The sequence below is a fragment of the Pseudopipra pipra genome, chromosome 4 (assembly GCF_036250125.1).
Source record: "Pseudopipra pipra isolate bDixPip1 chromosome 4, bDixPip1.hap1, whole genome shotgun sequence".
NCBI classification, from domain to species: Eukaryota; Metazoa; Chordata; class Aves; order Passeriformes; family Pipridae; genus Pseudopipra; species Pseudopipra pipra.
This window is the reverse complement of record NC_087552.1, coordinates 29183227-29197118: the sequence shown is the minus strand read 5'-3', so window position 1 is coordinate 29197118 and position 13892 is coordinate 29183227. Positions and strand designations below refer to the sequence as shown.

General features: G+C 39.6%; 1 protein-coding gene across 6 annotated transcripts in view; it reads left to right on the top strand.

The window, feature by feature from the left end:
- Positions 1 to 13892, top strand: part of SLC20A2 (solute carrier family 20 member 2) — a 57807-nt gene that overhangs the window by 11890 nt on the left and 32025 nt on the right. For 5 of the 6 annotated variants that reach the window (XR_010430079.1, XM_064652116.1, XM_064652115.1 and 2 more), the window contains exons 1-2: positions 6832 to 6975; positions 12754 to 13304. Coding sequence is in view for 5 of the 6 variants with exons in the window: in XM_064652116.1 (XP_064508186.1) it covers positions 13016 to 13304 (289 nt within the window). In the remaining variant the exon portion in view is untranslated. Of the gene's footprint in view, positions 1 to 6831; positions 6976 to 12753; positions 13305 to 13892 lie in introns of those variants that run through there. The other variant, XM_064652114.1, reaches the window with a different exon arrangement.

The window sequence follows — 13892 nt, the reverse complement described above, 5'->3', positions numbered from 1 at the left end:
AGTTTGTAATTTTTTTTGTATTTTAAATAGATTTGTCAGTAACTGATGATTGTGTTTAAATTAGATACAGAATAGTCTTCTGCACCCCTGAATTTCACATTAGGTTAACATGCCAGTGTATCCCAGAATAGATGTACATTAGTGAACAATATGGTCCATGTTCTGGATTACTTTAGAGAACAGAAAATACTTTTTGCTTGGTTGAGAAATTTTTAAAATTGGAAAGGATTATTCTTCTTTTAAAAATATAGTACTTCAGATTTGAAAGAAATAAACTTGTAATATAGCCCAAATTTATTGTAATCTGTTTAGTTATTTGTATTAAATGAAGCGATTAAAAGGTGTTCATGTCTGCTGAAGTTTTAAAGAACACATCAAATTGTGGGAGATAACTGGTTAAATGCTTGAAGACAGTGTCGATTGAAATATTAAGCCCATTTGGGGAGTAATGTATTCCACTGTTTCAGGGCAACTGTTTTCCTCACATAATTTTATTAATTTGATTTAATTAAATATATGCTTAATTCAAGGCTGAGGAACTGATTGATAGTTGAAGAAATGGCATAATTAATCTTCCCTATTTTAATTTATGTGTAGAAGAGATGGAAGAAAAAACAACTTCTGTGACTTCAGAAGGTCTTGGTGACCAGAAACAACCAGTTGTTTATTAATTATGGACTCCTTGATTACTTCTTTAAAAGAAAAAATATTTTCTATACTTTTTTCCTGAGTATTCAGTGTTCTTTATTTACATGATGATCCATTTGCTCATTTGTTTTATGGATAACAGTGAGTAAATTTTCCTTATTAGTATGACAGAGGTAGACCTTAGTGCCTTCCAGGTCTTGCAAGAAGTATGCTCTGCATGTGTTTCCATATTCCAGAGCACTCTCAGATAGTTGTCATGTGTGGCTACCGTAGAAGACTTAATTTTTTTTGTTATTTTCTCTTTTTTTGCTTGATTTTTTTTTTGATACTTGCAGAATTTGCACTCTTCCTTGAAGTGGTGTGGCTCTTCTCTCTCTCAGTGCTGATGTGGAGTGGAGACATCTGCGTCAGTGCTGTGCCATTCCCATTGTTGGGTTGGCCATTTTCTGCAAGGGAAATGTGTAGGTTTAGAGAAGCCCAGTTCAAGCTGTGGTGGGCATAGCAGGGTCCTGACATGACTAGCTCTGACTCTAACACCAGAAGGCAGGGAAGAGGGGAGGGTTCCTCACGGAGTCCCCTTTGCTATTCCTGACCTCTCGGCAGCATCCATTCTATCTTTTCTCCACTGGGCAACCATCGAGCTGCTGTGACGCGTCAGGATCATCATCACGGCTTAGCTATAAACATGCTTTTCAGAGGATGAGGGACATTGGGCACTGGCGCTGTTTGCTGGTGCCACGTACTCAAATATATCCTGCTTCCCTTCTCTGTAGGCTCTTTGTCAAGCAGAGGACTTCTATCTGTTTGAGCTCTTTCTGCAGATGAATATGCTGGTCAGTCCTGTTATCCTGCCCATACCTTTAGGAAGACTCTTTGTGCTCCACCTGGACATCAGCATTGGACCACTGGGTTTCCTCCCCGGCTAGGAAAAGCCCATATAAAACATAGAGCCATCTCACCATAAGAGATAAAACCTAACTCCTCTTGACCTGCTTCACAAGACCACATACCCTTAATAAGTCCTCTTGGATGTGTTTGCTAAGCCAAATACCCAACTACGGGACATTCTTTGGCATGCTGCATTGACAGGGATTTAATGCCAAGCTGTTGTGACAAGTCTGTTGGCCACTTGTTTGCTTCAGTAGTATCATCAGCCTACAGTGAAGCAACTAGCACGTTAATGCTGCCTTGTGGGTGGAACTCAAGGTTTTTGCTTCGCCATCATGCTCCTCGTGTCTGTAGCAGCAAAGGCTCCAGGAGATAGGTGTGGACTATTACATGAACTCAGAAGAACAGAGATCAACAGCTATTGGACTTTGTGGGGGAAACAGGCCTATTAGTTGGCAGATGCCATTCTTTGCATGGTCTCCAGGCAGCATTACCAGCCTCTTAGTGTAATATTTGGCTCCTATTCCTGTGAAATGAAGCCAAGGTCACAGATTTCATTGCTGTTTCCCCTTTCATATCTTTATTACTGCAATCCTCATACGAAAGAAAATACACTGCATTGCCACAGTGTGTTGGCCTCATCTGCTTCCACTTACTCCCATACCCCTGGTTGACACCTCTGAGTGTCATCGTCCCTCCTCTCTTTGGCTATATCCCTGGTCCTTTTCTCCTTTTGACATTCAGCTAGCTCATTTCAGCAGTGCTTGATCTTCTGTCCTGCTGGCCACACCGATTTTGAAGTTTGTCAGTGAGAGCCAGCCAGTGTGGTTTGGCATGTTGGTAGCTACTCGCTCACTCCAGCTCTGTTCGAAGAGAGGGGGTTGCTGGACCCAGGGGAGCTCCAGCCATCTCTCTGGCTCAAACAGAAGACTCCACAGTGGTTATGCTCTGAAACCCAAACTGAAATGGAAATGGCAGGCAGTCTGAAGCTGGAGGTGTCAGGTTTCCTTTATTTGAAAAATTTGCATTGTTGACTTTTGGCAACCACGCTCTGGCTTTTTACCAAGGGCATCTCTGCATAAGCCTCTGAATTTGCAAAATGCATATTTTTGGATTGCCACAGGAGTGTTTCATGGGCAGTTTTTTATGTTCTATGTAAAGTCAGTACAGGTCTGTTAGTATTTTAGGATAATGCTCCTTGAGTTGTCAGCAGTAGCCAGGGCTTTTAGAATACTGTGCCCATGCTGATTGTTTTCTTTGGTTAGGGCACTGGGGAGGGGAAGTGACGGATTAAGTCCAGGGTGGCTCAGAGCAGCAGTACACCCTTTTCCTTGGACTTAGTATGGACACAGGTACACTCAGTCTCTGGTCAGTCAGCCAGAGTCACAGGTGATACAGGTCCAGTTCCCTGAATTAGCTGGAGCACTGCTTGAATCAGTGTTGGCCAAAGCCTTGTCCTTCAGAATTGGTTTGCTGCCTTCAGACTCCTCCTGACTTGACAAGGGCTTGTGCTGTGGCAGGGATTGGAGTCAGCATGGCTCTCCCAGGCCACATAAGACCCAGGGCCTGTGTCATCTGTTGTGCCAGCCTTGGCGTCCAGCAATTCCAGTTGTGGGTTTCTGCCTTTCATTTTCCCAGGGCTTACTCACTCAATAGAGAAGTGTGATCTCAAGCAGTCACATGCTGTAACATGGCAACTCTCCCTGCATGCCTGTGCAAGCACAGCTAATTCACCTCAACCATTGGGAGTGGAAGTCCCCTAGTTGGGGTGTTGACTTTGAGAGCCCACAGGCTTGCTGGAAAAAAAACCAACATATGGGTGACAGGGTGACAGTTCAGAGCCATCAAGAAAGCGCGTCCAAGTGATTTGATTCCTCAGAGCGGAGGAGTTGCTCCATCCCTGAATGCTAAATGACTTTTAAATTTTTATGTCTACCACATTAAACTTTCCAGACAGTCCCTGGGATGGTTTTTCTTGCAGTGAAGTGCAGATGCATCCGCTTTGGAGATTATCCTGATAGAACATGTTGGACCTTGCTACCTAATATGCAGAAGCAAAAGTACTTTTATTGGTTGGAGCTGGCTCTTTACAATTTGAACTCTGTTTGCAGCTCTCTGCAGAGCAGATACTCAGAGTTTTGTTGTCATTTGTTGGGCATCATGGAGTTACCAAAGCACCTCGAAGAGTTGCTGTGTTTGGTAGAGCTGTGTTAAATCTGTTAGACTCAAGGACCTCAGGGCTAATTTCCAGGTAATGATTGGCATGTGGTGTCCTGCTTCAAGCCCCCTGTGGTGGAGGTGTTCACAGGGGCCTTCAATGCCTGAAAGAAGAGGGTATTGCAAGAGCTGGATTTCTTCAAGATGCTATGTGATACCTGTGTAGCCATCTGCTACCAATTTTCATTCCTCCTCGTTAATTTTGTTGTCTTTGTTTGTAGATTGAGGGGAAATAAGGGTTCCCAGGCAGGGTTAGGGTCCCCAGTTCCAGCTGCTCCCAATTTTAAAGTACCAGCAGGTATATGAAAGCCCAAAAGCTCATGTGGCTGGTCAGTAACCTTATTTAAGCTGGCACAGTGTAACTGAACAACATCCTGAACCTTTTGGATGTTTTTATCGTATTTCTGTTTCTGACTGAGTGCAATTTACAGGCATTCAGGTTCCAATTCTTACAGGTTTTTATGTTAGAAAATTATACTCATCCCCCATTATCTTCTACTCAAAATGTGTGTACTTCAAAATACATATAATCGCTTAAATATGTAGCCTTCTGACCTGAATGGCAAAAAAGGCCAGTTACATTCGATATAAAAGTTACATTAAGTTGCAAATTCATTTTGTTTTAGTGGTCACTGAGAAATGAGAACCTGGGCATCTTTTAGAAAATAGCTGATGCAGAAATACAAAACCAAGGGTGTTTAAAATTAATTATTTAAATTGGCATGTCCTATTACATTATTTAAGCCAGAATATAAGTCTGCCTAGCACGGTTTTGTGGAATCAAACAGGGATCTATCAACTGTGGATTTACCAGAATAAATTACAATTAAAACCAAATTATGATATCTGATTGAGATTGTAATATATGATATTTGTCATTTCTACAGATACTTGATTTGATGGGAACCAAACTGGTGCTTCCATTGCCAAAACCCAATCCTTGCAATTTATTTTGTGGTCTTATAAATTTTCCTTTGCTTGCTTCTTTAGTGGTATCCCAAATTATAACTCTTTTTAATGGTCAGCCTATCTTGGCTTGAATTTTCCCATGCCTGAAGTCCGCAATGCTGATTTAGCAGAACAAAAACTTTGAAGATATTTCCTTTTCTTTATGCTGTTTATTATATCTTTTGCTTTGCGTGTAGACTGAGCTCTGAAGCTTAGGTCAACAAGAAACCACTGTTGTGGCCAGGCTGGCTCTTGGGAAGCGGCACTCAAATAGTTCCAGTTTGTAGTTCTCCTGCGTCTGAGACGATTCCCACAGGTCAGGCTGGCAGCTTCTGGGGTTTGAAATCGATATAGATACCTCTCAAATAACATATCCTCTCAACTGTCTCTTCACCTACATCTGCATGCTGGTAGTGGTTACTCTAAGCTGGGTAAATGGTCCTTTAAGGAGAACTAGGATGGGTTTAGTGCTTATTTGGACTGTTTGGATTTGAGACAGACATCAACAACTTGTCAGCTGTAAGGAGAACATGAAATAATATTTTGCTTTTTTTTTTTTTTTGCTTTATAAAGTTAAATCAGGTCTCTGAGAAGTTTTTGAGTTTGTTTATTCACTTCCTTAAAACTTTGGAATCCAGATCTATAAATACAGTCTGACTTAATGTTTACAATTATTATCACTCTCACTTGAATTGATTGATGCTACTTGTTAAAAAATAGAAAAGTAAAAAAAGGTATTAAGATATGTTTAGATGTGCAAGAAAAGATTAATGTTCTTGTTGTTCAAATATGTTGCTTTTGTCCATAAGGGAAGGCCAATGTGAAAGTATGAACCTCTTACTTTTCTAAAACTAGGAGGCCTGTTTGCCAGCTATTACAGAAGTAAAAGGAAAGATATTGCAAGCAGACTTGAGATGTAGTTTTCCCCAAAAGTAGCAGCTGTATTGCAGACTTAATAATAGCTGGATATCGACCTTAAATAAAGAGTCGGCATTTCTTAAAAATAATCATGGCCTGATACTTGTAATTCTTTTTTTTTTTTTGGGGGGGGGGGGATTTTAATGTTATTTCTGCATTGTAGATTTCTAGCTGGAGTTTTGCCCTAATTCTTTTTAGAAGGTGATGTAGGCTTGCTAATCAATTTGAGTTTTCTTAAGAAATGTAAACCACTTTTCAGTTTTACCAAATTATCCCTGCAGATGTGCAGTTGAATTTAACCAAATAAAAAAACTTTTGACTTCTTGTTAAGAAATATCCTTTATTCAAACTTGAAAAAATAAGTGAGGAAAGGATTGTGTTTCCAAGTCTGTGTTTACAAATCTAAATAGATGATTTGATTTTTCTCAAATGGCCAGGATGCAGAAAATTTAGAAATTTAGTTTAATTATGTTGGAATATCATTCCGTGGCTTTGAGTGACTCAGAATGGAGTAAAACCTAGCAGATAAATTTAAAACATCATTTATTTATAAACTAGAAATGTGCCCAAATAAATTTTTGTCTGTCAGATATTTAACAGTGACAATGCAGTTTTGATTTACATTCCTTTTTGCTGAATATGGTAGCTTAACTGCATTATATAGTCTTAAAGCAAATGTTTTATATAAAGCTAAACTGGGTGGTTTTAGGCAAACATTAGTTTTGCCTTGACTTACATGCAGAAATGTTTCCCACTTAAAGGAAAGTGGTTGAAGGAATCTGGATTGGGTAATTTAGGCTGAACTGTTGAAAGTGAAGTTGCTTGCTTAGGCATTGATCCAGTCAAAACTCGTGCACATCTTTAACTTTCTGCAGTCTGCATAGCCTGTGAGACCTCTACTGACATGGATAAAGTAGCAAACATGCAACATCATTCCCAAATGGGACGTATGTATCCTACCCTCACATGTGCTTGAATTAAAAGTGCATTTAAGTGTGCTTGCAAATAAAAGATCTGTGACTCCTCAGAGAGTACCTGATCTCACCAGAATGCTCAGCTGATAGTCAAAAATGAGATTTCCTTTCTTGTCTATGCTTATGCTTGGGGGGGGCAAAAAAAAAAAAAAGGAACGTTTTGTTGCTTTTAACATGAGCTTCATTGGATTGGTTTGTCTCACTAGTGCAGTCGTGACGCAGTGTTGTGTTTTATCAGTGCCCACCCCCAGCAGAATTCTTTGCTTAAGAGGAGGCAGATTTTCACCTACTGAATAAGACTCTGGACTCGCATTGATGCTTCTCGGTGTTGTCTTGTGTACTCTCCTGTGCCGGAGTGAATTTTATGCCCGGACTGCCTGGTGTAAGTTATAGCCCTCTTTCTACCCTCTGGAAATTTGCATGTTCAGATGTGACTGTGCTGAATGATAGGATGTCTATTTTAGACTTCAACCTGTATTTACAATCAGGAGGGAAGGTTGCTGGAAGAACTTAGCTCCTTTTCTTTTGAAACAGCTTTTAAATACTGGGTGAGTTTTAAAGATTTCTCTGCATGGTTTTCTTTTGTAAAACATGTTTTTTGTAACCATGAACTCTTGTTTTCTCTGAATGAATCTTGAAAATCTGTACTGTCGAATCATATAAACTACTTGCTTATAAGAAAGACTTCATTCAGTTCCTGAAGGATCAAATTGTGCTTTAATTAGAGAAAAAAATATTTATCTGCAAATGCACAGTAACTTGTTGATACTTTACCTATCTTACTTGTCTGTAGAACTGCTCTTTAGTGTCTGCTGTCTTGTCTTTTTAGTGAATGTTTTCAGCAACAAATCTCATACTAAATATTTTATATGCATTTTTGACCTTTCAGTGGTGGGAACAAAGGTTGATAGGGACTAAGAAAAGAAAGCATCCTCTGAAAGTTTTGGGAACTGACAGTGACAGTCCCTCTACAGTGTTAAAGTGGATGTGAATCCTTGGAAAGCTATCAACTTCAGTCTTGTTTCCATATCAAGTAGTAGTGTGAAGTATGCTTAAACACATTGTGAATGTGTTAAAATAGGAACTGATTGATACAAAACCTGCTTCTGCAGATATGATAATTGATTTTTTTAATAGTAAGTCGAAAGTGCTTTTTGTGTACTGAAGCATTAAACTTGCATAATGCTTGGCCTTGTGACAAGTCTGTGCATGTAATTTAGAGCCATATAGGGATGTTCTTAGTCTTGAACCACTTGAATTAATACCACCTTTCTTATCATGAATGTAGCATTGGTAATTTAAAGTAAGTAATTTGTGAGCCTTGTGGCCCGAGCATGAACTGGAAATGATAAAGACTATTGATATGAACAATGTTAGTAGCTTTGGTTATAAATCATGTTTGGTTTCTAAGCAGTGCTGTGTTTAGTACCAATAGACTGGAATGCTAGATCTGGTCTGAGTTTATATACAGCCTGACAGATCGGTTTTACATAAAGAACAACATACAGAAATGAGAGAGGTATGGACTAACCTCCTAGAAGCTGCTGTCTGGTAAGCATTTTAGACAGACTTTTCAGCCACTGGTAACTGGAAGTGAACCTGCCTGTCAGTATAAATTCAGTGCCACTGTTGATCATGAAACGTCTGCTGTGTTGAACACGACAGGGGAAAAGAAATTATCCTCCCTTGTCTGCCTTGCCATAATGCAAAGTGGAGTAGTTGTAAGAGTTATCTTGAGAAATGCTGCACTAGCTGCTGTCTTTTGATTTTTCCTCATACTTGGACAACAACAAATAAGTTAAAAGTGGGACCTTGCAGAATCTCTGTCCTGTCCAGAGCAGAGGAAAATTTTCAGCTGCAGCGTGGGGCAACTTCTGAGAGTAGAAGAGCTGCATACAGCATGATTTATATATGGTGTGAGCTGCATACCTTTCAATGTTTCACAAGTGCAGTAGGTTTCTTCCCCAATTTTCTGTAAAGAGAAGATTAAAAGATATTTATGGGATCTCTGTTTCCTTTATGTCATACAGTTGGATTGCTGGTGGGTAACGCACTCTGATTGCTTCCCAAGACTTTGAACTTAGTCCAGAGCTTTTATTTATCCATTCATCCCTGCTGTTGGATACTTCTGCAGTCTCTTTAGCAGCAAGTTGTTTAGTAGACTGCCTCCCTCCCAAAAAAAACCCCTGTCATCTTTGGTTTGCAAATTTAGTATTACTTTTTTCACTAAAATCTTGTGTAGTCTCAGAAGTGTACCATGAATAGCTTCCAGAACAGCTGTCTTAGTAAATGTCCATCTATAAACATGTCCTAAAATGATCTTGTGATTACCATGAGATCCTAACTTTTTCCTGAGGATTCACTTGTCATTGTGCATGAATCAAGGTGCTTTGTTACCTAGGTTTTTTTCTCATCTCTCCCTTAGGGAAGAAATAGCATTCTGTGTTGACAGAGTTATAACAAGCTGTTTAGTTAGCAACAAAATACAGTCCAAGGGGGGTGTCTGGATCATCTGCCAGCAAGGCAGAGGGACGTGCTTAGCATTTCCAAAAATCAAATTTTTCTCACTGAGATGCAAGTTCTGTAAATTTCTAAGTCCTCTTAAAAAGCTTTCACTCAGACCTCCTAAGTATGGTACGCTGATTATGGATCATAAGAAAACTCTATTAGCTAGAAGTCTTGCATTAATGCAGAATTAGCTTCTTACAACTTGAAATGGCATCTTCCTTCACATTTCCCTTCCTTCTAATAGCCATCAGAGATGCACGCTCCAGCCTCAGATCCTGCAGCTCTCCAGTCCTAACACAGTTCCTCTGCCCTGCTAATGCCCAAGTGTGAATTTGCAGCACAGCCACTGCAGAACAGGCTAGGCTGGGTCTGGAAGAGTTATCCAAAGCCTAAATAGGAAAACAAACTTTTCCACCCAGAGTCTGCTGCTGTAGCATAGTGCACCTGACTGCAGAGGGGGTATTGGTCTCACAGATAAACAGAAGGGTTTCCCATCATCTAGCAGGTCAGGTTGAATTGCATTTGTGCTACATAAGGGCACATCGATGAAATATAAATGAGCACAGGAGGGAAAGAGGCTAATGACTTCCAGGTGTCACACATAGAGCAGATCATCTGCCATTCCCTACTGCATGGTGATTTTTCCATCCCAGTTTCTTTTTCATCCCAATAACAACATGAAATACCACAGGCTCTTCGGTTAGATTAGGTGATGAGGGGCATAGCTCAGCGTGTCTGAGCATGCCAGATGTATTTTGAGCTTTAGAAAGAAGCATGGTACAAGATTTAGTCTGTATTTAGTTACTGGCCTACTTTGCAGGATATTTTGCATTTCTGAAAACTTTCTCAGAGATGTGCCTTTTTTTCGTTCTGTTTCTTTCTTTATAAGCATTTAAAATCTCTTACCGTTTTTTAAGTTTGAAAGTAGTAACACCTAGCCATTCAAAGGCAGCCCACATATTAGTTTATAAATGTGTGTTTATTCCTCTTTTCCTTTTGATTTTCATCTTCTTAAAAACAAGACTTGTCTGTTGCTGTGCTCTGTTCCTTGTATCAATGCCATGGACATCAAGTTGAGCCTCCCAAGTTTTGGAGGAAGCTCTGTTTTGAACCATCACCTTGATAAAATGACAGGAGAGATGACTTCTTTCTTAAGACATCCTTTTCTCTCAAGGCCATATATCCCATTTTGCAGGGAGGGTGCTTATGTAGCTGCCTCTCTGAGCTGTTTGCCAAAAGCCCCACTGACTTTTGGATACCCTTTGGCCTTCATGAGGCATTTTAGGAGCACACATACACTCACTTGAAGTCTTAATTTCTTTGGGACCATCTGGAGGATTTCTCTCTACCCTTTCCCAGGGAATCTAATAAAGGCAACCTTGTGACTTAGTGGTTTATTTTGGAAGCTCCAGGAACTTGCTGTGGCTGGAGGAGCCAGATTTGACAAACATTGTCCCATGAACTCTGTTGTGGTGGAGGAATGTCACAATCCCCCTGCTCTTCCTTATCCCAGAAATTGGGTCACCACAGTAAATTGGTAGGTTGATTGATAAGTACAGAAAAGGCAGATCTCTATTGGGAATACGGGTGTGCTTTCATCTTGCTTGTCCAAAGGGAATGGGTCTCATATAATCACAGAGTCTGTGGATGCATGCATGGATCTCAGTCAGCTTTGCCCATTTTCAGGAGAAGAAACTGGGGCACCGAGGCTAACTTGGCAAAGGTACTGTGTAAATCCACGCAGGGTGGAAAATTTAATCATTAATCTCCAGGATCAAGAAAGGACCCTACTCCAGAACTTCATCTCCTAGCAAAAGTCTGATATACATAATAGAATTTTTTTGATGAATGCATTTAGTGGGGTTTTGTCTTCCTTCACGGGCAAACAAGTGCTGACTATAATTGTTTCTTCCAAATATCTTTAGCCTTTTCTGTCTCTGTCAAGTCATTTTCCACTCACTGGGCTGAGTGCTCATGAATTATAAAAAGGCAACAAGTCTTCAAACAGCAAACGTGCTTTGGTGCTTTGTTTTCTCATGTTATCTCATAGTATAAAAATCCTTATACAAATGTTTTTAGCCGTTAAGACCTTCTGAAATGTTATTTTAGAGTGTAAGGCATTCAAGGATTTATGTCTGCTCCATGTCTGGAAAAGACTGGAGCAACAGTTGTTCAGCCAGTTTGGAGCCTGGAAAAAGAAACAGGGACATCTTTTCTGCTGAATATGTATAGGTGGAGAAAGCATCAATCCTTGACATCAGTTTAAGAGTTTTTTTAGGAAACATGCATAAATGTGGTATTTTCCTGTTGGTTGTTCTCAAGTATCCAGCATCTCAGGAATATGCAAAATCTCTTTTAATTTTTAATTTTGCCATTATTTCAGAGGACCCTTACTCTTCACTACCGCAGGACCTATATTGCATTTGGGTCATCAAAAGAAATTAATCATGATCTTGAAACTCTACATGTGGGAATACTGCATGAAATTGAAGCAACTGTGAGGAAACTGAGCAAGCAGGAGGTGGGCTCAGGGCTTTTAATCTGATATCCTCTGATCTCTAGAGGTGCTTCTTAAAACGTGTGGAGTAGTCTGATGCATATTTGCATTCATTTAACCCCTTGCCACGCGATGTCTGTGGTGGCTGTGAAGAGAAGAGAATTAGCCCTTGGAGGAGACAGGTGGTTTGGGAAAATTTGCTTCTAGCTTTTGACCATCTTGATGTCACTGTGGGCCTTATCACTCTGTTTAACAGTCTTTTGGATGGTGAAGGTTTTATTTTTTGAATTCCCTTTCTCTTTGTCAATTTTTTGGTTTGAAAGAGCTCACCCTTTTATCAGATTAGACTAATTCAAAATACAGTCATAAATCTGAAGCTATCAAAAAGAAATACTAAAAGGTATCTTTGACAATGGTTTGAATATAATAACAGTAATCGATAAGTATCTGTAGGAAAGAGCAGAGAGCTCAATGTTTTAGTTGCGCTTTTTTTATAGACTTCTCTAAACCAGTAGGGATACATGGAAATATTGAAATTACTGTGTTGTTTCAGTGACTAAAATGCTGTAACAAAACGGTATTCTTACTGCATGGGATGTGATAACAGCAACAGATTAATGCTCTTCAGAGTATTTTCAGTGGTGTTTCCTAGACAGACATATATATAAAATAATTTTTCAAAGGAGTGCATCCATGGCTCCATCTGATAAAATGTTGAGAGCTCTGCTGAGATCAGTGAAGCTAGGTGATATATATCAGCTGGGACTCAGGCTGTATGGTATGTCTTATATTCACTGGGCACAAAAAGCCAAGAAGAATCCTCCTGCCAGAAAGAGGGCTTATTGCTCTGCTCAGTAAATGCAGCACAAACAAAACTCCCAAACTTTCTAAATCCTTTTAAATTGCTCAAAAGATTTTCTTGGTCAGTGATATTGCAAGAAACATATTGCTTTGGAGGTGACCTAATTTGAATCTTTTCTGAATTGCTTTATGATTAGAGCAGTCACATGCTGAGGTAGGACCCCATTAGTGGGTTTAAGTCATCTGTTTACTTCTGAAAACGCGCATTGTTATGGGCTCTGCTGAGTATTCTTTTTTTTTTTTAATTTTCTTTTCTTTTTCTTTTTTCTTTTTCTTTTTTTTTCTCTGTTGCAGGACAGAACATCGCAGTTGTACCGGTTTGGGAGCAAAATATGGAATGTGTTTCACTGCTGACCGAAGGCAGCCAAATGAACAGTATTTATAGTAGTTTGAAAATCAGCAGTTAGCAGTTTCTTCACATTCTAACACTACCCAGCACTTTCCAGAGAGAACTCATTGTTTACAAGAAATCTGCTTTCCAAATCCGTTGCGGTGCCCTCCAGCCTTGACTATTAACTATTTGCAAAGGGGAAGCTAATCTACGGTTTGGGGAAAGATGGCAATGGATGAGTACCTGTGGATGGTCATTGTGGGGTTTATCATTGCTTTTATTTTAGCTTTTTCGGTTGGTGCAAATGATGTTGCAAATTCTTTCGGCACGGCTGTGGGCTCTGGTGTTGTTACTTTACGCCAGGCTTGCATTTTGGCTTCAGTTTTTGAAACCACTGGCTCAGTATTACTGGGAGCAAAAGTAGGAGAAACAATTCGGAAAGGTATCATTGATGTTAACCTGTACAACGAGTCTGTCCCACTGCTGATGGCAGGAGAAGTGAGTGCAATGGTTGGTAAGTAACACTTTCCTATTCCAAGTAACATTTGTTGTGTATTTGTCATCCTGTTTGTTGTGAACATTGTTAATTAAGTCTTCCCATCTTCTGGATCTGCACATCTGGTCTTGTATGAATGCAGGGGCCTGTACTCCTATTTAAGTCTCCTATGTTTTTTAAATGCTTCTAATAATTTACATTTTTCAGTGGTTCATAACTAATAGACAAAAAGAAATGTTTTACGCAATGGATCCTATCTATGTATAGGATACTGAAAAAAATTATTTTGGAGATTTTTGTGATGGTAAATGGAAAATTGGAAAGCATAGCATTTGTGTCTGTACAGAAGATTCTACAGAAACAGCAGTTTGCAGTGAGTATGTACAAGAAGGAGTTGTTTTGAAAAAAATTACAGAAAATCCAAACACATTTGCTTAAACTGATTGCTTAACTGAGTGATTGCAATTAGCTGTACACTTCACTCTTGCTCATGGCAAAACTAAGGGAACAGTAAAGATAAATAATCACACATTTAAGGTCTCTTTAATTTTTCTGACCCAAGCCGACAGCAGGTTACTGTACTTTAGAGTCTGTTCCCCTACTTTT